The 26841-nt window shown below is 53.3% G+C and overlaps 2 protein-coding genes across 2 annotated transcripts in view; both read left to right on the top strand.

Annotated features, from left to right (window-relative positions):
• Positions 1-205: 205 nt before the first annotated feature.
• On the top strand, positions 206-1309 carry LOC122737153 (protein BTG2-like). Its single transcript, XM_043979621.1, has 2 exons — positions 206-347; positions 981-1309. The coding sequence occupies exons 1-2, from the start codon at positions 206-208 to the stop codon at positions 1307-1309; spliced, it is 471 nt and encodes a 156-aa protein (XP_043835556.1).
• A 10708-nt stretch (positions 1310-12017) lies between these two features.
• Positions 12018-26841, top strand: part of IPPK (inositol-pentakisphosphate 2-kinase) — a 48838-nt gene continuing 34014 nt past the window's right edge. Inside the window, 2 exon segments of the mRNA XM_043979488.1 lie at positions 12018-12253; positions 25738-25785. Coding sequence (XP_043835423.1) covers positions 12173-12253; positions 25738-25785 — 129 coding nt within the window. The 5' untranslated portion in view covers positions 12018-12172.

The raw sequence follows: 26841 nt of genomic DNA, 5'->3' as shown, positions 1-26841 counted from the left end.
CGGGGCGCAGCGGGGCGGAGCGGGGCGCACGGGCTTCGGCTCCGGCTCCGGCTCCGGCGCGCTCGCTCGCTCGCTCTCCCTCCTGTCTGCGGCAGCTCCGGCGGCGGCTCCGGCGGCGGCTCCGGCTCGGAGGGCCGCTCTTGGTTCCGCGTCCCGGCTCGGCTCCCGGAGGCTCCGTCCCCGGAGCAGCGGAGCAGACGGGCGGATGCGCCGAGGGCCCGGAGCCGCCATGCGGGCCGAGGTGGCCTCGGCCGCCGGCTTCATCACGCGGCTGCTCCGCGGCCCCGGGGGCTTTGCCGAGGAGCAACTGCAGCTCTTCCGCGAGTCTCTGCAGGAGGCGCTTACAGGTAGTGCGTCCGTCGTGTTGTCCGTCACCGGAGCTGGACGGGGCGGGGGGCGTCTGGACCGGGCGGCCGACGGCTGGGCGGGGCGGGCGGGGCGGGCTGCGCAGCGCGGGCCGGGGCGGCTGGACGGGCCGGGAGGGGTGAGCGGGGCGGCCGAAGGCTGGACGGGGCTGGGAGGGGGGGCCGACGGCTGGACGGGGCGAGCGGGGCGGGCTGCGCAGCGCGGGCCGGGGCGGCTGGACGGGCCGGGAGGGGTGAGCGGGGCGGCCGAAGGCTGGACGGGGCTGGGAGGGGGGGCCGACGGCTGGACGGGGCGAGCGGGGCGGGCTGCGCAGCGCGGGCCGGGGCGGCTGGACGGGCCGGGAGGGGTGAGCGGGGCGGCCGAAGGCTGGACGGGGCTGGGAGGGGGGGCCGACGGCTGGACGGGGCGAGCGGGGCGGGCTGCGCAGCGCGGGCCGGCGCGGCTGGACGGGGCGGGCGAGCAAGGCCGGCCGTCCAAACGGTGGCAGCGGCAGCTCGCGCCGTCGGCGCCCGCAATCCCGTTGGTCCTGGCTCTCACGGGTGCCCGGCTCCCACCCATCCCGTCCCCTCCTCTTTCCGCGCCTTCATGGCTCCCTCGGTGCCTCCCTCCTGCAGATCACTACCAGCACCACTGGTTCCCGCGGACGCCGTCGCGGGGCTCCGGTTACCGCTGCATCCGCATCAACCACCGTCTGGACCCGCTGGTGGGGCGGGCGGCGGGAGAGAGCGGGCTCAGCCCCCGGCGCCTCTTCCAGCTGCTGCCCCGAGAGCTGACGCTGTGGGTGGACCCGGCCGAGGTGTCCTACCGTATCGGCGAGGACGGCTCCATTGGGGTTCTGTACCGCGGGCCCCCGGCGCGCAGCCCGCCCATCGGCGCCCCCGACGGCCGGGGCCCCCGCTACCCCGGGGAGTGGCGGCGTGGGCCAGCCCGGACGGCCGCCTGAGGCCTGAGGCCGCGGCCGCCGGGCCCTGTACACTGTGTATGTATGTAGTGTGTGTGTGTCTGCTTTGATAATGCACAGAGAGGATGTAATGGAAATGCTGATTTTCACCCCCTAGCCATTAAAGTTGAGTAGTACCTGTACCTACCATGCGTGCCCCGGCGGCCCCGGCCTCCCTCCTCCTCCTTTTCCTCCCCACCTCTTCCATCTCGTCCTCTGCCTCCCCCTCCTCCTTTCCCTCCTCTTCCTCCTCATGTGTCTCGAGACTGCCCCCCTCCCCGGGCTCCCTCCCGGGGCCGCCTCGGCCGCCGCGGCACCGGGCGGGGAAGGGGGAGCCCCAACCCAGATCTCGGGGATCGGGGCTTGTAAATGAAATGTACAGTCTGGTTGTTTTTCAGAGTTCTATTTTGAGAGAATGAATGAATGAATCCCTGGCTCCTTGTAATAAAAGACCGAATGCTTGTACCCCGGGTTGGCTGCTCTGTTCAATTCCGCCCCCCCCCCCCCGGTAGCAGACTAACCCCCCCTCCCCCTCCCCAAGACCACAGACCGGTGTGCCTAGGTTAGGTCGCCACAGGGTTCAACGCTGAGAAGGAGAGGAGAGCGAGAAGGGGGAAAGGAGGAAGGAGGAAGGAAAGGGAAGGGAAGGGGAGGGGAGGGATGGGATGGGGCGCGATGGGATCCCACGGAAACCGACGCCGGCGGCAGCTTCTTTGGGAAGGACCTGGCTATCTTAGCCCGCTGAGCCGCCCTGGGCAGCGGGTTTCTGTGTGATCCTAGTGTACCTCAGGGCACCAGATCGGACACATTTTCGAGTCCGGTCTCTTAGCCCCAGCTGCCGCTGCTGGTGTGGGGAAGGAGGGGATGGCTTTAGCCTCGCTTTTTGTTTGAATGATTCTGCTTTTCTGATTTCTGGCAGGTTAAACGATCAAAGCTTCTTAAACTGTGGGTCGTGATCCCATTTAGGGTCATGTAACTGAATTGCGGGTCGCCACAAATTCGGCAGTGAATGTTTGATTTGTAGGGGTCGCGAGGGGGAAAAGTTTACGAAGCCCTGGGCTAGATGCTGGGATAACGTGGTCCTTTGTGGGCATGGATGAGCGTTCTCCTGCCCCGCTCCTGCCCCGAGTCTCCCAGTATCCCCTGGACGTTCCGATTTAGGGGATACCACTGAGAGATCGCACTGACTGACTTTGGGGTTGCGCTTCTCTCTGTGTGCAGACAGGGCTTTGGAAGCAGTGGGCAACAGGGTTGGTTTGTCCGGCTTGTGACTACGCGCGTGAGCTACGTCTCAGCTCACCGCCAGAGAGCAGCATGACGTGGCCATCTTTTGTCCCAAGCGTGCTCCCTGCTGTTCCAAGGACGGCTGTCACACCTTATCCGCACCCTTGTTCCTCTGGCAAAGCCAAAGCGGACCGTCAAACAATGATGGAGCCTGGACGCCAGTAACTTAAGGCCTCCTCGGAGCGATCGATGGACTAAGAAGATTTTTCTCCTTGGTTTTAGGAAAAAACAAAAAAGGTGGGGGAGGAGTTGAGACCTGGGGTTTCATCTGGGCGTGGGGGGGGTACTCCCGGGGCTGGAAGCCCTTCCCTGGGACAGGACCTGATCACGTACATTCGTACAAAGTTGCCCGGGGGCTCTGAGAAGCTCAGGTCCTTGGGAGGGGGCAGGGGGACTGGCCATCGGACCCAGGTCCTTGTGGGCCCCTGCTTTGCCATTCCCAGATTTGCACCGTGACTGTCTCCTGAGCTTTAACAAGGGCAAAAGAAAAAAGGGACAACATTCATCTGCCTTTTGATAACAATTGTTGTTTTTGAACATCTCCCCTTTTGTTGGGTTGGCCAATTTATGTTTCTGAAGCACATTGCCAATGGCTGTGAGAGATAGTAAAGTAATTCTTTGCTGTTACACCCTTCTGAAGTATCAGAAGGAGGATTTGAACCCAGATCCCAGACCAACTCTTTCCACTACCGCACCAACTAGGTCAAGAAGTAGGCTATGTACAAAGTCCGCCAGATGGCACAGACACTCAGAAGACATTGTCTGTCTAAACATACATATAGGTCTACACTCGTAAATACACACGCCTTTTTTGCTAGGTGAAAACTATAAGCCTGTGAAGAGCAATTAGAATAAGGCTAAGGACAAGAGATGGAAGACAGCTTATTAGGTGAGAATATTTCTTTCTTAGGACTCTATAGAATCCCCTGGGTCCTTGTGTATAAGCCTCTGGGCTTGTGTAGGCCTACCGTGACAATTTTTACCCCATTTGCTTGTATGACCTTAGACAAGTCATTTCCTTTCCTCCTGACTTGGTTTCTTCCTCTGTAAAACTGAAGGTGCTTTCCAAGTTCTCTTCCAGCTCTTAGAGTTTCCCTGGAAGACAAGTGATGTGTGTTTTCAGGGTGTGGGAGGCCCTGAAAGCACTGGGGACTCAGTAATGATCTTGCTTAACCTCTAAAATTGTTTCCTCCATTCACTAAAGAAAAACAACTCTCCCTGTTTGAGGGCAGAGGTGATGGGAATGGAGAATGTAGAATGTTTCCTGTTATCTGTTCTGTTCTTTAGCCATTCTCCAAATTCTTCTTCATTTGCCTACAGCAAATGATTGACTTGGTGAGAGGATTCAGCTTCCTAGAGTTCAAGGGAGCTCACTGCTGCCCAAGTCTCTTTCCTCGAGGGGTCAGAGGCATACTGAGGGCTGCCAAGCCTGGACTCCAGGCTAGGCCAGCACTGGGAGCTTGAGACAGGCAGGAGAAACCCAAGTGGGTGCATGGGTGAAGAAGGGGAGCCGGTGGCTTGGGCTTGGGGCTGGGTGCTGAAAGAAGAGGGTAGACAGAAGCAAGAAGCCCTAGCAGTTTTCAGGCTCTGGCCAAGATCAGTCTGAGCACAGAGGGAAGTGGGAGGGACGGGCTCATCCTGGGGTGCTATGATCCAGCCAGTCGTGCTGGAAGCCCTGAGGCTGAGGCAGCACTGACCTGGGGCTCAGCCTCACTGCTGGAGGCCACTCTGCACTCTTGACCCCAGGCAGGCAGCACAGCTAGGACAAGGAAGGTGCTCCTGCTGGTCCCCCCCAGGCAGAGGGCTCTTCCCCGTAGCCAGGGGCCGTGGCTCATCCTGCAAAGATGTTTTGAAAAGCTCCAAACAAGCACACTTAATGAAGCATTAGGAGCCCCTGATGCAGTCTGAGCTTGAGAAGGTGGGGAATCGTACCCATTGCCACTGAGGACTGAGACTGAGGGGAGCGATTTAGCTCCTCCTTTGATTTCTAGTTTCTCCCAGTGCACGGGAGACAGGTTGAGGCGGATCTCAGTTCTGCTGCTCGGGACAGACCTCACTGGTCCCTGGCATGACCTGACCTTGCTGGACTCTGCTGCTGGCAGTGGAGAGGGGAGGGGGCAGGAAATGGAGAATCCAGCTTCATCCTGGTGCCCATGCCAGATGCGAGGCCTGCAGCTCCACACGGTGGGCAAGAGCTGAGAACTCGCCAGGGCGCCCTGGGGTCCCTCGCCCACCAGTCTGCACCCACGCCACATGAGGCCCTTGGAACTGGCTCTGAATGTATTTGGTGTCCTGGTAAAGTAAAGCCTTTTCATTTGGCCGGAATAATGACGCCCCGATGGACGGGGGCAGGCCCGGGTCCAAGCCCCTGCTCTTTCAGTGCGTCTCTTGGTATTCAGCCAATTTGCCAAGACACTCACTGGTTGGGCGGCATCACTGAGGGTTGTGGGGGGTCATACCAGGAGTTCCTCACTCTGATGAAATCACAAAAGATGGAGACAGCCCATGGGCAAAGGTTTGTAGATCCCATTGAGGATGGATGGTGCCCTTCACCTTCTGACCCAAACCTTGGGCTCCACCAGGTGGCCACTAGCTCAGCTGAGTCATAAAACCGTGAATAAAAAAGCTTTCTGTTTCTGCCCAGCTATCTGCTCCGCTCCACTCCGCGTCTTGGTCTGTTCTGATCACTGTTAAACTTGTTTTTCGGGGGCAGCTAAGTGGCCCAGTGGATAGAGCACCAACCCTGGAGTCAGGAGGACCTGAGTTCAAATCCAGTCTCATACACTTGACACTTACTAGCTGTGTGACCCTGGGCAAGTCACTTAACCCTCATTGTCCCACAAAAACAAACAAAAAACTTGTTTTTCTCCGGCCAGGAGGGTGCAGTGTAATGCCAAGGACAATGGGCATTTCTATGCTGTGGGTCTTTACAGAGATGGCCCCATCTGATCCTCTTAACAGCCGGGAGAGGAAGATGTGGAGACCAGACAGCACCCTCCTTTCTGGAATGGCTGGCCCCTCATCAACATTGCCCGGTCTTGGCCTTGGATCCCTGTTGCCAAGGTCACCTCTGTGCCCACACACCACGGGCCCCCTTCCTGCTCTGAGCCCTGCCCTGTCAAGGCCTTTCCCAGCCTCAGTCGCCCTCTTCTTCCCTGTCCCTCATCTCCTCTCAAACCAATGCTTCTCCCCCCAGCTCATGTGATGCGGTGGCCTTCCTCTCACCAATGCCAACCCCTCGACCTGCTCAGGCAGTCCCAGCCCAGCCCTTCTCCTCCAGCAGACCGTTCCCTCCATCACCCCCCTCTGTCACTTATCTTCATTCTCTCCCTCTCTACTGGCTCCTGCCCCACTGTCTACAAACATGCCCACGTCACTTCTAACCCAGAAAACCCCTCACTCGACCCTTCCATTGCAGTTAGCTATTGTCCTGTTTTGGCCTTTGTGGCTAAACTCCTGGAGATGGCTGTCTACACCAGGGGCCTCCACAGTCTCTCTCCTCATTTCTTCTTAACCCCTCACGGTCCGGAGTCCGACCTCATCCTTCCACTGAAAGTGCTCCCCGAAGTCACCGGTGGTCGCTTAGTGGCCAGATCCAGTGGCCTCTTCTCAGTTCTCACCTCGGCCTCTCTGCAGCTTGGGATGCTGTGGGTCACACGCTCCTCCCTGACACTCTCTTCTCCCCAACTTTTCAGGCCCCCCTCCCAGCCTCTGACAGCTCCTCCTCTGCCTCCTTGGCTGGATCCTCCCCCAGATCACGCCCTCTGACCGTGGGGGTCCCGCAGGGCTCTGGCTGGGCCCCCTTCTCTTCTCCCTCTATTCCGCTTCACTGGGTGAGCTCATTAATGCCTGTCTCCTTTCTGAGGATTCTCACATCTGCTCCTGCTGCCCAGCCTCTGCTGAGCTCCGGCTCCCATTTGTAGCTGCCTTTCAGATATCTCAGCCTGGATGTGAGGAGACGTCTGAGAACCAATGTCCAAAACAAGTCATGTTCCCCCGGGCCTTCTCTGGCCCTTCCTCGGGCCTGGAATGCATTCTCTCCATCACTCCAGCTACTGGCCTTTGGCTACCAATTACCCTCCCCCCCCTGCCCCCATAGGAAGCTTTCCCAGCCCTCTTAATCCAGGCATTTTCCCTACTCGCCCTTTGTGCAGCCGGCTTGTGCAGTGTCTTGCTTAGTGTTCCCTCAGCAAGCTCCTTGAGGGCAGGGGCTGGCTTTTGTCTCTTCTTTCTGTATCCCCAGAACACAGTGCCTGGCACATAGTAGGCACTTAATGAGTGTTTATTGATTGGTACTATTATCCTCATTTAGTAGGTGAGGAAGCTGAGGCAAACAGTTGAAGTGACTTGCCCAGGGTCCGACATCTAGGAAGTGTCTAAAGATGGATTTGAACTCAGGTCTTCCTGATCTTGGCCCAGTGCTTTGTGGTGCCCCTGAGCCCCACTGAGGGGCTTCTTTCCTCTGTTTCCCTTGCTGTGAGCAGGGCTCTGGGCCAGAGCTTGGGTCACAAAGAGTAAACAGATCCTGGTGGACACCAGTGGAGCCATTGACAATCCCACAAGAATAGCAAAAGTTGGAGTCAGGCGGCCCTTAAGCCCTTTACTGGTTACAGTTTCCAGGCGCATCTCCCCCTCTTTGCTACTTTTTTTTTTTTGCAGTGCAATGGGGTTTAAGTGACTTGCCCAGGGTCAGACAGCTAGTAAGTGTCAAGTGTCTGAGGCCGGATTTGAACTCAGGTCCTCCTGACTCCAGGGCTGGTGCTTTATCCACTGCGCCACCTAGCTGCCCCTTCTTTGCTACTTTTTAACCCTGATTCTGAGGGACCCGTTGGTCTTGTTCCCCAGGGAGACCTCCTAGGGTCACACAGCATTGCTTTGTCTTTGCCCAGCAAATGCCCTCAGGCCTCTGTCAGCCTAATGGCTGGCTTTTTTCTGACTTCAGGAAACCTCTCTCCCTTGCCAGGCGCTGGGGAGTCCCCTGGAGGGCAGGAGGGGCTTAGCTTAGCACCTGCACATAGGAGGTGCTTAATAAATGCTTCCTGACTGAGTGCTATCTGCTGGGCTGAGCAGGAGCTATTTTGTAATGCTGAAGGGGAAGTGGAGCCAGTAGCTGTCCCATGGGTGGGAGGGAGGATGTGAGACTTGAAAGAGGCCTTTCCTCTGCCTTGGCTGGGCCCCATGGGAAGCCTTTGAGGAAAGATAGTGAGGAGGGGGAGAGGGGGACCAGAGCGGGCAGGAGCCTGAGCCCTGCCCAGGGAAGAATGGCAGTGTCCAGCCTGGAGAAGAATCGAGTTGAAGAGCTGATGAGGAAAGGGGAGACTAGCCTGCTCTGCCTGGCTCCAGAGTGGGAGCCAGGAGCTGGGGTGGGCCGGACAGGACAAACCTCTGGACGTCAAGGGGGCCTCTAGTGGCTGCTGGCTTTGGGGGAGGGGGGCTCTCACTGGCTGTCTACAAGCAGAGTTTGGACCAACTGTCTTTCTCATGTGTGGGTTGGAACAGGTGGTCAGGGAAGCCCCTTCCAACCCCCAAACCCTGATCAGAATGGGAAAGGTAAGTCACCCAGGACCAGCGTCTGTTCCTTTCAGAAAGAGGTTCCTGGAAACAAACCGAGGGGAAGAGGGGGTCACTGGGAGAAATGGGACAGGGAGAGCAGGCAGGGGCGTGGGGGTGGGGAGGGTGGGGAAGAAGCCCTCTCCAGGGGGCACCACAGTGCCCCCCAGCCTTGGTCAGCAGCCCACAGTCCATCCTCTCCCCCAGGAGTCTGATGGGGAGAGAGGCTCGACATGATGAGTATGACGTGCGAGGGACACTGAGTCAGACCTCTTTTTAGGAAGGCATGCTTGTGCTTCTGTGCTCTTTTAGTGGCCTTTGGTTCTCTGAATTATTGAATGATTCACAAAAAGCCTTTTCTCTGTGCAAGGGGTGGCTAGACGGCTCAGTGGATAGAGGAGCCCTGGGCCTGGAGTCAGGAAGACCTGAGTTCAAATTCAGTCTCAGACACTTACTAGCTGTGTGATCCTGGGCAAGTCATGTAATCTCTGATTTACTGGACAAGGAGAGGACAAGTCCCTCTAGTATCTTTGCCAAGTAAATCCCACAGACAGTAGAATCAGAAATGACTGAACAACAAAACTGTGCAGAGCCTCAGAGCACAAACACCAAAGTGAGCCAGGCCCTGCTCTCACTCTAATGGGGGAGACAACACCCGGCGAAGGTCTCGGCTGCAGGACAGAGGGAAAGGTCCGGGGGTCCTGAGGGGGCAGCAGCAGAGCAGGGGCTCATTCCCCACTGGTAAGTCATAGTAGTTCCTGATGAGGAGCCACTGGAGAGGGCCTGGGAGGCTGGTGACCAGCTCTGGCTTCCTTTTCCGGGCCACCTGCAGGAGCAGGGCCCAGGCCGCACCTCCCCAAGAATGGCTTGCCGGGACGATGGCTAAGGGCCCTGGGCTGGAAGCCTGGTTCTTCACAGCGCTGTCGGGCTCAGCGTCCTGGGCTGTGTCCATCAGGTTTTGAGGGGAGCTGGGGGTGAGGGTGCACTGCCCTGCCCTGCATGTGTGGCATGGGGGCACGGCTAGGCTGGGCCACCTGCCTGGTGGGAATGGCTGGCCTCCTCACCACAGCCACTGCTTCCCCTGGGCCAGAAGCAGGACTGTGGAGTCTGGGACACGCTGACCCTGCCCGAGATCTGCTGTTGTCTGTGAGGAGGAGAGGAGGTCCCTTCTCCATGATGGTGTCTCCTTTCGATGAATGCCCAGACCAAACTCGCTGTGGGTTAACTACACACCTCTGGATTTCTCCAGCCACCTCAATTGGGGGTCAAACATCTGACTACTGGGGCTTGTGGAGACTGTCAGCTTCCCTGTATTCGGAGGCCACTACAGGGACCACCGTGCCCAGGCAGCCGTACAGTGGCAGGTCGCCAAGAGGTGAGCTGCAGGAAGGGGAGCCTCTCTCTGGGCTGTGTGACCCCCTTTGCTGCCAGGCGGTCTTTCTGTTTCACAGAGTCAGTGCATGGGCTCTGGTGGCTCTCATGGCTGCTGCCTTCTGCCTTACTTCACAGAGCCCTCCCTGTGTGTTGAGTCTGTTCTTCCCCAACACTTGCTAATGTCTCCTAACAACCCTGCACAAAGCATGTGGGATGAGCACTGCCCTTGGGTTAGCACTGTGCAGTCACTTAACCTCACTTAGCCTCAGTTCCATTGACTATAGCAAGCAACAAGCCACAAGTGTTTGCCAAGCACTAAGTATATGCCAGGCACGGTTCTAAAATCTAGGTATACAAAGAAAAGTAAAAACAATCAGTCAACCACTTATTAATCACCTACTACGTGCCAGGCACTATACTGAGCATCGGGGACCCAAGGAAACATAAAAGACAGTCTCTGCTCTCAAAGAGCTCACAGTCTGATGAGGCACACAACTTGCAGACAACTAGGTGCAAGCCACAGATAGGATCAATAGAATTGACAGAGGGAAGGCAAGAGAATGGAGGAATCAGGGAAGGCTTCCTGTAGAAGGGATTTTAGTTGGGACTTGAGTCAGGAGAGAAATATGAGTAAGAACACTCCAGGCTCTGGGGACCAGACAAAATGCTCAGTCCAATGTCACTGGATTGAAGAGTCCTAGGTGGGGACTAAGGGTGTAAGAAGACTGGAAAGGTAGGAAGGAGGGTTGAATGCCAGAGCATTTGGTATTTGCTCCTGGAGGCAATAGGGAGCTACTGGAGTTTATTGAGTGGTGTGTGTGTGAGAGACATGGTTAGACCTGTGTTTTAGGATACACTTTAGGAGCTGAATGGAGGGTGGGCTGGAGTGGGAAGAGAGCCTAGGTAGGCAGATCCACTAGCAGCTGCTGCACTAATCCAAGCTTGAGGTAATGAGGGACTGCACCAGGGTCTGGGTAGAGGAGAGAAGGGAGGGCTGCAGAGGTGAAATCTATGAGAGATGTTGCAGAGGTGAAAGTAACAAGAGATGGGAGAGAAGTGAAATTGACTAGAGGTACTGCAAAGATGAAATGGATGAAATGTTACAAAGGTGAAAGTGACAAGAGATGCTGCAAAGGTGAAATCTGAGACACGTGGCAGAGGTCAAAGTGATAAAAGATGCTGCAGAGGAGAGATGGGTGAGAAGTGCTGTAAAGGTGAAAGTGAGGAGAGATGGGGAGGCAGGCTCACCAGGCTTGGCAGCTAATTGGTTATGGGGGATGGGGTGTGTGTGAGGGAAAGTGAGGTGTTGAGGATGATGCCTACATTGTGAGCCTGGGGTCTGGAAGGATGGTAGTTCCCTCAATACTCATAGGGAAGTTAGGAAGGGAGGCCTTGGAGGGGAAAGAAAATGAGTTCCCTATTGAGTTAATTTTGAGATAATGGAGTTTCCCGTATCTACTGGACATCCAGTAAAGCTATGGGGCTGTACTTGGTGACCTCCTTGGGTCCTCCCAGAAGTAAATCTATGAGTGGATGCTGTATCTAACCCAAGCATGTCTCTCTGGGCCTCAGTTTCCTTATCTGTAAAATGGGCACTAAGCCTCACTGAATTTTTTTTTTTTTTTGCGGGACAATGAGGGTTAAGTGACTTGCCCACGGTCACACAGCTAGAACGTGTCAAGTGTCTGAGGCTGGGTTTGAACTCAGGTCCTTCTGAATCCAGAGCCGGTGCTTTATCCACTTAGCTGCCCCCTCACTGATTTCTAAGGTCCTTTCCAACCCCAATCCATGAGCCCAGGCCATTCGACAGTTGTTTTGGTCGTCCATTCTTGGTTTCTTGGACACGGTACTTTTACATGTGCAGCCTGACACATGTCCTGTTCAGGAGACACCAAAAAAATCCATTTGCAGAAGGGCCTGAAGGATAAGTTCACAATAAATTATCCTTGACATTCCTCCTAATGCTCTGCTCAGACACAGTAACTCCCCTGCTCAAGAAGGTCCCATGACTCCCTAGCTGTGGCCTCTCGGATGAAGAGTGGGCCAGCCCTAGCTTCCCGGCCCTTCCTCTTGTTCCTTCCACACAGTGCGCCATCTCCTGCTGCTGCGCCTTTGCCTACGCGGTCCCCCATGCCCAGAATGCTTTCCGTTCTCCTGACCACCTCCCGCCCCGCCAGCTCCCGTGGACGTAGGACCCACATTAACTCGATTCCCGCGGGAAGACTGCCCTGCCTTCCCGTACCGGGGCGAATACGCATGGCGCAGGCGCGGCCTGCCGGCCCGGTCCCGGGACGCCCGGGGGCGGGGGGGTGGGGCTCAGGCCGCAGGCGCCGCCGGAACCGGAAGCTCCTTTTTCTGCCCGACCCTGAGCCCGCCTCGCCATCAGTCAAGATGGCCCTCGGCCTCGGCTCTTCCCGTCCTGCCCGGCGGCAGGCGGAAGTACGTAGTCCTCACGCGGCACGCACGCGCCGGCGGCTTGGAGTCATTTCCGGGCGGGGGCCCGTCGCGCCCCGTCGTGTCGCGCCGGTGACAGTCGCTCCCCGAAGCCGGCGGTGACTGAGCCGGGGGCCGGGGCCGGGCGCGGGCTGAGGGCAGGCGTCCGGGGCCGGGGCCGGGGCCGGGGCCGAGTCCAGCCTGAGACGGGGCCGGGGCCGGGGCATGGACGCGGCCAAGATGGACGAGAATGAATGGACGTACCACGGGGAGGGCAACAAGAGCCTGGTCGTGGCGCACGCGCAGGTGAGCCCCAGCCTTTGACCCCTGACCCCGGAGTCCCCCAGCCCCTTCGAGGCCCCCTGGGGACTCGGCGGCCCCCGCCCCCGGCCCTCTCTGTTCTCCGGGCCGGAGCTCCCAGCAGGCCGCTGTCCGGCTGGCCCCTAGCCCGGCCGGGAGCGGGGCGGAAAGACCCTGGGGGTCCTGGGCCCGGCGGTGGGGGGCGTCGTCCCCCCGGTGTCCCGCCGTAGGGCCGGCCCAGCCCCCGGGCCCCGCGCGGTGCTGTGGGAGTGGGAAGCGGGGCGATCCCCCCGGGGGCCGAGGAGAACTTGGGGCGCCCCCACACCTCCCTTCCTAGAGGAAGACCCTGGGCGTTGCGAGGGTGTCAGGCGCTGCCGAGATGGAGAGAAGGGGGGAGAGAAAAGAGGGGAGGGGGAGAGACCAAAGGAGGAGGGGGAGGGGCTGGGGAGAGAGACAGATGCATCTCGCCTCTACTTGAATACTTGCTATGACAGGCAGCTCATTACTTCCAGAGGCAGCCTGATTAGAGCCTTTGGGGTGTTGGCATCCCTACAGAGGGGTGAAGACCCCCCGGTTCTGCCCCCTGGAGCTGCTGGACATCTCTCCCCTGGTCCTTGAAGATGGCTGAGGCAGGTCCCCGAGTCACTGGCCTGGAGGGTTGTGGGAGGCTGTGCCCGTGCCCACCCCAGCTTGGGCAGGGCCTGCCAATCAGGAAGGGCCTGTTGTCTGGGAACTGGAAACAGCAGCTGAGCCTGGCATTGGCAGCAGGGGATCCCCGCTCCTTCCTGGCCAGGCGCGCCCTTCCCTGGAGACAAACCCTAGCCTGGCTCTGTCCTTCTTGTCTGGGTTTGGAGTGGGAGGGCCAAAGCCGTGGCTCCTGCACGGTCCAGGGCTCCTTGGTGCTTCACTCGAATCTGGGGCCTATGTCACCTCCAGGATGTGTCATCTTGAGCTCATCCGAGGAACGTTCTTTCCCGGAATACGGGACTTGGCATCCCTCCTGCTCCCTGACCTGGTTGGCTCTTAGCCATCGTTGCTTTCTGACAACCCCAGAAGCAGGGTCTTTTGTCTCCTGGCTTTCCCGAGGAGGAGATGTTCTGAGCACAGGGGCCGGGGCAGATCACTTGGGGCTCTCTGTTAGCGACTTCTCAGTGCCTGGATTCTTAGACCTCAAGTCCTCTCGCCTGCCCATGTTCTGAGAGGCTTTCTCAGAGCCTTCACTGAAATCCAGCCTTGCATCTCCTCAGGTTTATTTTGTATCCATCTTCTTACCCATGTGCTGTGGGCTCCCCATAGGAGCCCAAGCCTCTGGTGAGCCGGGATGATGCCATTCATTGTTTCTGTGTCCCCAGAGCCTAGCCCAAGCGCTTGTTGATTGATCGATGAGGGTCAATATGAAATAGTCCAAAAAATGCTTGTCTTAAAGTTGGAAGAGTCTTGGAGCTGTGTGAGCCTGGGCAAGTCAGCTGTGGGGGGTGTATTATGCTTCCCTCCTGGGCGCTCCTGATTGTCTAGAGGAGGGGGCCTTAGTGATCCAGGCCTTTCTTTCTGAGAGCTCCCAAGCTATGTTGGCTGACCTCGTAACATACATATTTCTACTGCTAGTGTGCTGCTTTGGCCTTTCTGAAAATGGTAACCATTTCACTCCTCTCCAGGTTGAAAGGAGGCATCTTTCCCATAGCTGAGTAGGGACTACTTTGAGATTACTTGGGAATTTGGGGTTTTTTGCGGGGAGTGACCTTGATAGAATTACTCTCAATGATATATACAGATACACAGTCTCAGAGCTGAAACATAACTTGGGAATCATCTCGTGCTTCTTACACACTGTGGTCTTAGGGCCCCTTTAAGCCCTTGTTGCTGTGGGCTATATCTCTCAGTCTTTATTGACAATTAGAACTTAAGACCTTTTAGAATTATTATGAAAATAATGTTGACCCCAGAACCTCTTTGAAAGGGCCTATGGGTGCCCAGGGTTCCTTGGACCACACTTTGCACCCAGCTGACTGAGGCCAACCTGGTCCTGAACAAGAACCCTCTTTATGACATCCCCAATGAGAGAGTGTGTGTGAGTGTGGGGGAACGAGCCTTGGGATAGTTCTCATTGTGAGGAAATGTTCATGGGGCAGAGTTAGCCCAAGAGTGAACAAGACCTGGGTCTGAGTTCTGTTTTGGACGCGTTTTGGCTCTGTGACCCCGGGCGAGGAAGCTCCCTTTTGGGCCCGGCACCTCTCAGAAGTTTTCTTACTGTTGTCCTGAGAGTTGAGTTCAAATCCCACATTTGGTGGTCTTTGCAGGGGTGATCCCATGGGCAAATCATGGACTCTCCCCAACCTCAGTTTCCTTCTCTCTATAGGACGGCCTCTGATCTGTGAGGATAGGAGCGGCAGTGTGGGCATTCCACTCCCAGAGTCCTTGACTTCTCTCAAGACAGGGCCTAGAACCTGCCTTGCGCTGGAGGCCTTTCCCAGCGGTCATGTCTTCTCCCTCATTAGGATGTGAGCTCCTCGGGGCAGGAACTAGTCTTGCCTTTCCATGTATCCCCAGCACTTGCACGGTGCCTGGTTCTGCCTTCTGAGGTCAGCCAGTCAGTCAGGACTTAAGCAGGCCCGACATGTGCCAAGCCCTGTGTGGAGCTCTGAGAGCTCATAGTCTGATGGGGGAGACAACATGCAAACTACGGCGTATGATGAAGATGGGCCCAGGCCCAGGGCAGGGGGGACTTCAGGGCAGCCGGGAGCGGGGAGACGCCAGAGACGATGACAGAGCCCAGAAGTGGAAGGGGACAAGGCTACTCTTGTAGGATATCTTGGGGCGAATGAGGTGGAAGAAACCCAGAGACGGTAGGGAGCCGCTGGGGTTTATTGGGCAGGGGGTGAGAGCCGTTGGACGGCCGAGTGATCGGAATGGAGTGGGGAGAGACGGGGCTGGCACAGGTCTGAAGGCGCTTCCACACACAGGTTGTACACTTAGCTTGTCTCCTTTATGTCTGTTCTTCTGTAGAAGCCTTCAGACATCCTTAATCCCTCTGGCCTGGTGGATGGCAAACCCTCTGTTCAGGACTGATGGCCATCTCAAAATGTGGGCCCACATCTTCAACTCATTCCAAGTGAACATGAGGCTGTTGTCTTCCCGCCCCCCTCCCTTGGGTTTGAATGTTTAGCTGCAGGTGATTTCTGCTGTGAGATCTTTCTCCCCTGGAGAAGCAGCCCAGAGCCTCAGCCTTGGGCCACTTCCACTTTCTCTGAAGTCTTCCCTAAGGGCTTGGCCCTGTCTCTTTTGACTGGGGGTCCCAAGGATTTCCCACAAGCCTCCACTGATTCTGGCCCTTCCAGATCTTTTCCTGTTCTTCAGGATTATTGTGGCTCTGGCATTTGTCCCTTTCTCCTTTTGAACAAATCCTTTTAAATTGGAGGTGGAAGGAGAGTTCCCAAAGTAACCCCCCCCCCACCTTTAAAATCCTTTTTTTACCATAGCTCTAATCACAGAAGCAGGATTTCCTTGTTTAGCGTCACCAATTTTCTTTCTTTCTTTTTTTTTTTTTACACAAACCTAGGTATCATGCCCTTATCTTCTGGGAACTTAGTGAAATGGGCAGTTTCCCCCCTCTTGGCTGTTTCTTTCTTTCTTTCTCTAAAATCACAACTGTGTCTCTTCCAATGAAGCATCCCTTTATAGGGCTAAAGAATAAAGAAATGGCCTGATTGGCAGGCACAGATCAGAAATCGTTACAAGCCATGGGAGTGTGATCGATCACTTGGAAATAATAAATCCCGTAGAAACAACACACCAGGGCTCTGCTTGGTCAGAATGTTATTCCACCATCCAACCCTTTGACTAGATTTTAAAGTAAATGTTTGCTTCCTTTTTCTCTATTTCCAATTCTCCTTCCCCTCCCTCGCCCCATCACAGAACCCTCCCAGAATAACTGATGTTCAGCCTCTTCTGAAATAGAGATGTCTCCTTGACTGCATTGGTCAGAGTTCTCAAGATTATTAAAGAAGTGGTTTTCTGGGTGTGCTCATTTTGCTCTGCCTCAGTTTCTCTGAACTTCCCAGGTGTGTTATTTCTTATGTCGCAATCACATTCTCTCCCATTCTTAGACCAGTTTGTCCAGCTGTTACCCCATGGGACGAGCACCCACTTGGTTTCCAGTTCTTGCTGCAGCTATAAATATTTTTGTCTGAATGCCAAGATAAAGTGGTCATTTCCTTACAAGGTTCCTGCCACAGCCACGTCACTAACTGGTTCTCTCTTGTTGCTCAGAGGACTTTCAGAATAGGAATGTACAGAGATGAAAATCACCTAAGGCAGCCAGCAAGTGCCTGCCACATGGTTAGCTCCCTACCATGCCCTGCGGCTTTTTTCCCCCCACGTTTTATTGGTGCCTTTTCTTCCCGGCACCCACAGTGCCAGAGTAGCCCCCTCAGCCTTCTCCTCTTTTTCAGGCTTCTCGGATACCTTTGAATTCCACTTAACAGTCCTTTCTGACACCCTCTGCTCATCATGTGCTCCAGGCAGGCTTGGGGGAAAAGGAGAGGTGCACCACCGGCTGGGGGGCCCCGCAGAGAGCCTCACTTGGCTGCTCCCCGGTGGATGAGTCACCCCTTGTTCTGGGTTTGGCTCTTTCGGACAGTTTTGAGAGGCATTTTTCTTTCTGTCTTTGATTTCCTATGCTCGGGGTGAGATCTCCATTGATCATGTGATGGTTCTGGACAGTGTGCGTGAGCCCAGCTGGTTAGTCCCAGCAGAGGGCCCTTGGTCCATTTGAACTGAGGGCCTAAGGCTAACGCTGCTTACTTTACACAGCAACAGGATAGATGTGTGCTTGTCTTCCCATGGCTCTTTGCCATCCTTGCGGATTTGCTGGGTGGGATTTTGTGTCAGTTTTTTCTTAGGACGTTAGCCGTACCCTCTGTCTGCATGAATGTGCGCTTCTGTTGTAGCCTCACGGATTGAGGTGAGATGCCAATTTGTCTGTCCAGCACATGTCCCACAGTCGTTCTGCACGAGGTGAAAGACAGTGCCTGGTGCTTGGGTGAGCTGTGGCCAGGGAAGTGGGTCTTTCTTGGACCTCGAGTGGTTTTTATGGTTCTCTGTCAGGCCCGGCACCTTCAGAAGTCTTGACCCACGACTGCTGATAGTAAACCCTGTTGCCCCGGGGACAGTTGTAGCTGGCCAGCTAGCTGTCTCCTCATGTGTCTCCTCCTGGTCCCCTTCCTTGTCCCCACCGTGCCCTCCAGTGCTGGGTGGGCCACCTCTGCTACCTTGGCTTCATTCTCTTCCCAGGATTAACCTTCTTGGTGGCCTCCCAATGAGCCTCCCTGCTTTAAGTCTCTTCCCCAGGCCGGTAGTTTGCCCCTGGCATTGCCAGCTGCCTAGTGCAGATGGGTCAGACTCTCCTCTTCCGCCTTCCTCCCACATCCGTCTGTCCGTCCCTGCCTCCAGTCTCTGCATGTCTGGGGTGGAGTTCTTCCTCACCTCAAACTTAGGGGAATCCTCAGTTCCTTTACAGTACCGCTTTGGCAATTCCCCCCTCCCCCAGTGCCGGTGCCCACCTTCCCAGACGACCTGGTGGCAGCCCCTTTGAATGGCTTGTGCGTGTGTTTGTACATTAGATGGCTCCTTGCGAGGAAGGGTGGTTTTGTTTGTTGTCCTTAGCTCAGTGCCTGGTTATCCAGTTGTCATTTGGGCCTTGCTAGACCTTCCTTCCTCTTGAATTCTTGTCACTGTCCTGTCCTCCTGCTCCGAGGCTGCCAAGTGGTACTAGAGGAAGTCATTGTGATAGGTGCCCATTCCTGTGGGGCCATTTTCCCTGGCCCCAGGCCACCCTCTTCCTCTGGTCACTGGGGGCAGTCCCAGACATGCTTCCTACCAGGCCTGATCTCCCTTCCCAGGCTCCTCCTCCTCTCTTCTGGGCTCCTTTTTTGATCCAATTTCCTCTTGCTTCCTTTCTGTCTCCTTTTACATTTTCTTTTTTATTAGGAACTGAATAGCCACAGGCAGACCAACATTTTGGTATGCAAAGGATCCTGTGGGAAATTCCTCTTGGGTTGTTTGTTTTAAAGGACTCTGCACCGCCTTTAGCCTTTAACAAGTTGGGACACTTGCCATTTCTGTCCCCTTCTGAACTTTTTCTTCTGCATCTCACAGAAGGTTTGGCGATTGTCTTTTCTTTGTTTTTGGCTGTCTCGTCTCCCCCCATTGGCCATGCCTCCAATGCCTGCTTGATTTTGCCCATCAGGCTTGTCTGCTGCAAAGCACTGTGGTTCTCCTTGTTGCACTCTGCCAGTCTTCTCCTTTTTTGCTCAAGTCTTCGTTTCCATCATTCTTTCCTGGGCTGCTGTCTTCCTCTTGTCATGGGGAAAATGGGGTAAGGCATAGGGGCAGGGGTAGAGGTTAGGGATAGGGGTTTGGGGTCATTAGGAATTCCTCTTTAAAGAATTACACCCTCTTACACACAAAAGCAGTTAGAATAAGATGGTAGTTTATTTAGAGGAAGGGGAAGGGAAGGGAAACCATGAAAGAAGTCCTTGGACTTCTCATGGGGAGAAAGGCACTGAGAGAGTGGCTCTGAGATACCAATCTCCTCGAGCAGGAGACTGGCAGGTACTTTTATAGAGGACTGATGGGGGTGACCATCTGACTGGAAAGTTCCTTTAGTGAGGGAGGACCATCCCCCACTGGTGGTGGCTGGGGGAATTGGGTGAGGGGTGGCTGTGGATCCGTCTCTCCTCCGGACACAAAGGAAGCAGCCACACCTAATCTTATTGCCCCAGGGTTGAAGGAGACTAGAATGAAGGGTGGGGGGGTCCTGGAGCTAGCTCCATTCAATCTGGTTCCACTTATCTCTCTAGGCCTGTCTGTTCTCTGGTTTAGTTTCTCAAGGAGAAGGTTCTTTGATGTGCCCCAGAGGACTTCTGGGGTGCCCTGGGCCCATAACACTACTCTTTAGTCTCCTTTCCTGCCTGCACTCATGCCCTGCCCCTCACACACTGCCCCCAGGAGAGTTGGGTTTGCAGCCTCTTCGCAGCCTGCCCTCTACCTGCCCCTTTCTGCCCATGTACACACCTGCCCCTGCCCTGCTTCAGGAGTCAGTGCTTCTCCTGGGTCTCCCTGCTTCCCATACCTGTCCTTCCAAATCCACCCTCTGTGCAGCTGCCAATAGATATTCCCAACACACAGGGCCGTGCCCCTCCCCTTCTCTCAAGAAAAAAATGTAGAAACAGTCGGGCTCAATCTGCATTCAGAAGCCACAGTTCTTTTTTCTGGGTGTGGAGAGCATTTTCCATCATGGGTGCATTGGAGTCGTCCTGGATCATTGCCCTGCTGAGAAGAGCCAAGTCGAGCACAGCTGATCATCCCACAGTGTTGTGTTACTGTGTACAATGTTCTCCTGGTTCTGCTCCTTTCACTCAGCATCAGTTCACCTGGCTCCCGCCTCCCTTTCCCTCCTGATTACCCCACTCACCACAGCCTCTGGATTCCCTCTGTTAACCTGGAAATTAAGGAAACAATCAATATAGGAGAAATAAGGTCTTTAATCGGGGCAGGAATACCCAAAGATGGGAACAGAGGACAGGTTCTTAATGGGGTAACAGAACAAAAAGGAACCCAAAGATGGCTCCAGAGGGACATACAGCTAATTAGTGTAAATGAACCTTTGACCAAAGAAATAAGAGAACAGCTCCTAAGTTAAGTATCGGAGCTACTGGCTCTGAATAGAAAGTACTAGGTGGACTCTTTTACATATTAACAAAGTGGGGGGGGGAGTAAGGTGGGGAACATTGGGAGGGGACAAGTTGCTTGGGGGAAGGTCCACAAGTCCATCTAGAGTCTGGAAATGACAAAGACAGTCAGCCCCGGGCAGTTCATTTGCCTGGGAAAGAGGGGACTGGGTAGGGAATCAGTTCTCAGTAAGTTTTGCAGTTCTCAGCTCTGCCTCCAAGTGTCCTGAGCCTCCTGTATCACCACTTGAGAGGCCTTCCCCCCCTTGCCCTTAGCTTGTTGTGGACATGTGTACCCTCTGTAGAGGGTAGGGGAGGATCTGGGGGATGGTGGGTGCCTAATGCTGGGGGTCTGACTGAAACTATGAGTGACTGAACTTCCAACCCCCCAATCTGGAGCCTGGGGCGAGAACCTGCTGGGTGGGGCAAGGCCTTGAGCCAAGAGCCGGCGCTGGGCCTTGTTAGTCCTTTATAAAGAGGAGCTAGTATATGTTAATGGTTTGGGTTTTGAACTGTGTTTCTTATCTGTATTGGATGTTAGTGATTTTTTTGGGGGGTGTGTGGCAATTGGGGTTAAGTGACTTGCCCAGGTTCACACAGCTAGTAAGTTGTCAAGTGTCTGAGCCCGAATTTGAACTCAGGTCCTCCTGACTCCAGGGCCGGTGCTCTATCCACTGCGCCACCTAGCTGTCCCTACTTCACTTTTGATCCCTAGTATTAAAGTCTGTAAGGTGAATAATAAAGTGTTTACTGTGTACCATTCATTGAACTTGCTAAGTAAGCACTGAGGATTGCAAGAAAGTAAAAGGGCCCTTTTCTCACGGAGCTTACATTCTAAGAGAAATAAAAGGATAATAATATTTCACATTTCTATAGCACATTATGGTTTGCAAAACACTCTTCATATATTATCTCACTTGCTCCTCTAACCCTGAATACCTGTTTTACAAATAAGGAAAGTGGGACTGTGAAGTTAAGGTGACTTGTCCAGGGTCACATGGCTAACAGATGTCTGAGGCAGCATTTGAACTCTGGTTTTGCTGACTCCAAGGCCAATGCTCTGTCCACTGGGCTACCTAGCTGCCTCAATTAAAATCTAGGCTTATCTTTTTTTATTTTAAAGGACTCAAAACATCATTTATTTCCTTCAAATGCATGCAGAATTGTCCTTTAAAATTTTTTTTTAAATAATAAAAGTATTTTAGTGTTTTCCAGTTACATGCAGAGGTAATTTTCAACATTTTTATAAGATTACTAGTTCCAAATTTTTCTCCCTCCTTCTTCTCTCCCCAAGACAGTAAGCAATCTGATATAGGTTATATATGTGCAATCACATTAAACACATTTCTGCATTAGTCATGCTGTGAAAGAAAAATTGGAGCTAAAGGGAAAAAACCCTCAAAAAAGAAAAAAAAAAGTAGAAACAGTATGGTTCAATCTGCATTCAGATTCCATAGTTCTTTTTTCTGGTTGTGGAGAGGATTTTCAATCATGGTTCCATTGGAATTATCTTGGATCGTTGTACTGCTGAGAAGAGTTAAGTCTATCACAGTTGATCATCACACAATATTGCCGTTACTGTGTACAATGTTCTCCTGGTTCTGCTCATTCAGCATCAATTCATGTAAGTCTTTCCAGGTTTTTCTGAAATCTGCCTGCTTATTTCTTACAGCACAATAGTATTCTATTACATTCATATACCACAACTTCCCCAATTCCTACAACATCCCCATAATTTCCAATTCTTTGCCACCATAAAATGGTGGGCCCTTTTCCCTTTTTTATGATCTCTTTGGGATACAGATCTAATAGTGGTATTGCTGGATCAAAGGGTATGCACAGTTTTATAGCTCTTTGGGCATAGTTCCAAATTGCTCTCCAGAATGGTTGGGCCCCAGGAGCAGACCTTGACTTTAAAAGTAAAAAAAAAAAGCTATACTATGAGTAAGAAACAGAAAAGGGCCCTTACCATTGGTAGCTTCTATGGTGACAGGGAAGACTAAAACACAAAAACAGATGAGGGACAACATCCTTCTCCTGTGACAACTGCATGTCTGATATTTACCTGCCAGCCGTGGACCCCAAATGTAACTGCAAGAATGGTGGCTCTTGCACCTGTTCAGGCTCCTGCAAATGCAGATCGTGCCAGTGCACCTCCTCCAAGAAAAGCTGCTGCTCCTGCTGCCCAGCAGGATGTGCCAAGTGTGCCAGGGCTGTGTCTGCAAAGCCCCCCCCAGACTAAGAGTTACAGCTGCTACCACTGACGTTCCCACGTCCCTTTGCCTGTAAATAGAAGAATTTGTACGGACCTAAATTTTATTTTCATATACCATGAATGTCTCCTACTGTTTTTCTATGAAATGTATAAATTAAAATAAACTTGATAAATACCTTTAAAAAAAGAGATGAGGACAATACTGTCAAAATGCCTACCTGTGAAGCCTCAAAGGGGAAGATTAATTGGTCTCAAGACCAAAAAGCCTTCCTGGAAGAGCTCAAAAAGGATTTTTAAAAATCAAATGAGAGAGGTAAAAGAAAAAATGGGAAGAGAAATGAAAGAAATGTGAGTTATGCAAGAAAACTATGAAAAAAGAGTCAACAGCTTGGAAAAGGAAGCACAAAAATTGGCTAAAGAAAATACTTCCTTAAAAAATACAATTGGCCAAATGGAAAAGGGGGTACAAAAGCTTATTGAAGAAAATAATGCCTTAAAAATTAGAATTGGGCAGATAGAAACTAATGACTCCATGAGATACCAGGAATCTGTCAAACAGAATCAAAAGAATGAAAAAATAGAAGAAAATGTGGAATACCTCATTGGAAAGACAACTGACCTGGAAAATAGATCCAGGAGAGATAATTTGGGAATTATTGAATTACCTAAAATCCATGATCAGAAAAAGAGTAGACACCATATTCCAGGAAGTATCAAGGAGAACTGCCCTGATATAGTAGACTCAGAGGATAAAATTGTCATTGAAAGAATCCACCGATCACCTCCTGAAAGAGACCCCAAAAGGAAAACTCCAAGGAATATTGTAGCCAAATTCCAGAATTATCAGGTGAAGGAGAACATGCTCCAAGCAGCCAGAAAGAAGCCATTTAAATAGCATGGAGCCACAGTCAGGATTGCTCAGGACCTGGCAGCTTCAACATTAAAGGACCGCAAGGCTTGGCATATGATATTCCGGAAGGCTTAGATTGCAACCAAGAATTCACTACCCAGAAAAACTGAGCAGTCTCTTTCAGGGGAAACAATGGACATTCAATGAAATAGGGGACTTCCAAGGTTTCCTGGAGAAAAGACCCGAACTGAACAGAAAATATAAATATACAAATATAAAACTCCCCCCCGCCCCCCCAGTGCCTCTTGCAGTAGCGTTGTCTTGGCTGTGTGCTCTGGAAGCCGGGGAGTCCCACTGCCTGGCAGTTGGAGGGTCTTAAAATGATTGAGGACCTGCAAAGGACTGCAGAGGACACGGAGATGGGGGCCTTAGAGCTCCATCTGCTGCTTTGGCCATGGTGGCACCTCGACCACAGAGTCCTTGGAGAAATGAATTGTCTTTTAGACATTGAGTGTTTGTTACTGTTTGACCGTTCCTTGTGGTTCTTATCCAACTGTCCTTTGTTTACCTGACTTAATGTCTGGGCAGAGTCTGGAGAAGCAGCTGCTCAGGGATGCTGAGGTTGAGGAAGGCGCCGGCCGCTGGGGAGGCCTCAGGACATTGCAACAGCTCGGGGACCTTCCTGTCATTGCTGTCAGGTCACCTTCCTGTCTCTGACATGACACACACACACACACACACACACACACACACACACACACTCTTCAGTCTTGGTCTCTGTTTCTGTTAGCCATTCTCTTTGCTGTCTTTTGTTTCTGCCCCAGCATCCCTCTTCCAGAGAGTCTTGTGGGAAGGAAGAAAAAAGAAGGAAAAGCCGGTTCAAGAAGACTTGAACCTTTTGAAAAAGCTTTAAGTTTCACTGTACCTTATACAAAAGCTGGCCTGGCTCCTTCTCCCTCCCTGGGGCCGAACTTGGCCATTCTCTGTTGTTGCCCTCCAGTGGTGGACCACACCACCTCCAGTAGTAATGACGGCCAACACTTATAAAGCACCTACTGCCGTCATTTGCTTTGCTGAGCTTTTTCTAGCCATCGTCTCACTTGATCCTCACAAGTCCTCGAAGGTAGATGCTATGATGTCCCCTATTTTACAGATGAGGAAATTGAGGCAGAGGTGAAATGACTTACCCAGGGTCACACAGCAAGTATGTGTCTGAGGCTGGATTTGAACTCATGCCTTCTGGAGCCTAGGCCTGACACTTGCTCCCCTGCACCACCAGCTGCCCCTTGTGTAGACTGCTTGCTCTGTTTTGCATCCCTTTACATATCTCCCCAGTGCTTCCTGCATTTATGTGCTGTTGGCCCAGTCAGTGGAGGCCTGCTCTGCTCCAGCTCTTTGCTACTCTTCCTGGGTTTGTGCATAGGTGGCCTTCATCTAGGCACTCAGCTCCATGGGGCGTGCTCGTGCCTGGCAGGGAAAGTGTTTTTTAGCTGCTTGTGATTGAAGATTTTCAGCATGATTTAAAAAAAAATTATTGTGAAGTGAACTTTATTAAGTGGTACATTTCTTTGATCGCATTTCAGAAAATCCTCAGCTCAGACTTTGGAAGCAGAATTGGCCTTACAATGCTATGGAAAGCGCTTATTTCCATCCCGTGGCCTTGCTTGCCGCTGGCTGGGGCACTCCATTAAAAGCCTGGGGTCGCCAACTCTTCTGAGGACTTGGGTAGTATTCCAGGTGCTGGCCTCCAGATGAGCCGCATTCATTCAGTCAGCATTTATTAGGCGCCTACTGTGGACCTGGAGCTGTGCTAGGCCCTGAGGTGCAGCAGGTGCCGCTGAAGGTGCAGCAGGCCCTGCCCCTAGGGAGGGTGCCAGCATTGAGAGGGGTCCTAGGAAGGTCAGGGCCATCACTGCAGGTAGCCAAGGCCAACCTAGTCTGAGTGCCTTGGGGAGGAGGAAGTGTTCCTGCCCATCCTGAAGTAGGAGGGATTCAGGGATGGATGGACAGATGGACAGGGAAGGAAGAGAGGAGAGACAGAGCCCGTGAGTGATGCCCTGGGTGTAGGGAGGTAGAGGATGAGCTTTTCACATCTCAGGAAGATGCTTTGCAAACTTGGTGAAGCCCGTGTTGTTGGGGGAGGAGGCAGCTCTGGCTAAGTGGCTCCCGCTTTCAGGGAGCTCGCTTCCTCAGAAGTTGCCTGGGAATTTGATTTCTCTCTCGATTTAGTTTTGGGGTTTTCCCTTTTCTGGGAAAAATCTGCAGGCTCTGTCCTCACTAAGGTCTCTGAAAGGAAAAGCCCGTCTGTGCACACACAGGTCCTGGAAAAGAGTGACCGAGTTACCTTGTCAAAACGGATCTGCTGTGAATGTAGCTTTGGAATGTTTGAAGAATTCCAGTCAAGCTGTTTTCTCCAGGTTTGTCTTTGTCGCACTTTCCTTACGCCTCCTCTTGTCATCTCTTCCTCAAAGTGGAGAGACCATTCTCAAGGCTTTGGCAAGCTCCGGTTTTTTAGGAGGGAGGACAGTTGTGTGAGTGCAGTGTGTCTCTGCTGGGGACTGGACCCTGTAGTCACCAGGATGACAGCTCACCTGGCCAACAACTGTGCCGTGACTAGTTATGACCAACTTGGCTCGTGGTTTTTAATTGTTATTTTAAAAATATTAATTATGTTGTTTTTTGGGTTTTTTTTTAATAGCGTTGTGTGGTACTACGGTTTTTGAAGTTTCCACCAAATAGGAATAAGGTAAGGGTGTGTGTGTGTGTGTGTGTGTGTGTGTGTGTGTGTGTGTGTACACATGTATGCACTTGCATCTTATTTGACTGTGTTTTTTAGGGTGTAGTCAGCCACTGGCTCCTATTGTGATTGGGTGGTTGGTGTGGTGGGGGATGTGGGTCAGCTGTTTGGGCCTCCCATGATTGCTTGGTACCCCTGCTGGTTACTGCCTGGATCGAGGAGCTAGGGAGATGAGCTGCTGCTGCTCAGCAGGTTCTGGGCCTGCCCGGAACACAGTCCCTGCACGGCACCTCCCCCGACTCAGGGCCAGAGCCAGGAGACCTTCTCTTCTCTTAAAGGCCTTTGGCACTGACGTTTTGTGAAGCCATTAGAAAATCAGGTGCTGCTATCCTGGCTTCTGATCAGAACTGGGATTTCCTCAGAATGTGCTGTTTGCTGGATGGGCTCATGCCTTGGTAGGCACAGGCTCTGGGGGCTTTGGGGTGGGGTGGCCTGGAGCTCAGGGTTTGCCTTGAGCCAAGGTCTCACCCAGTCTCTGCTCCAGGACCCCTTAGGTCAGAAGCACCATCAGAAGCAGCCTGGAGCCATTAAGGGTGATTGGATCTGGGCCCAACCTTAGTGCCAGGGGGCCCAGACTTAGGAAGAAAGTGACTTGCCTCAGGTCCCAGGCTGGGGCAGAAGAGAGATTTGAACCTAGGGCTTTTGATTGCAAAGCTCTTTTTCTTTCTGCTGTCCACTGCTGCTTCTCTTAGCACAGACACTAAATGTGCCCCTTAAATCTAATTACATCATGGAGAAGGCCAGTGCGTTCTATAGCTTGGTGAATTGACCGTAGCCCCCAGTAGTTAAATACCTGCTTGTGCCAGGCACTGTTCTGAGGCCTGGGGCGGCTGAGATAGAGAGCCACACTGTCCTTGTCCACAAGAAGATTGTAGTTGGATGGGGCAGTGTGGCATGCGCAAGAAGAAGAGCCTGTTGGGAGGTAGGACGTGGCGGGGAGCAAAGGACAGACAGAGTACTGTTGGCCGTAGCAGGGATGCTCACTTCCTCTGGGGGCAGTGGGCG

The sequence above is a fragment of the Dromiciops gliroides genome, chromosome 1 (genome assembly GCF_019393635.1).
Source record: "Dromiciops gliroides isolate mDroGli1 chromosome 1, mDroGli1.pri, whole genome shotgun sequence".
Taxonomy (NCBI): Eukaryota; Metazoa; Chordata; class Mammalia; order Microbiotheria; family Microbiotheriidae; genus Dromiciops; species Dromiciops gliroides.
Note: the sequence above shows the minus strand (reverse complement) of the source record. Positions and strands in the feature narration are given on the sequence as shown.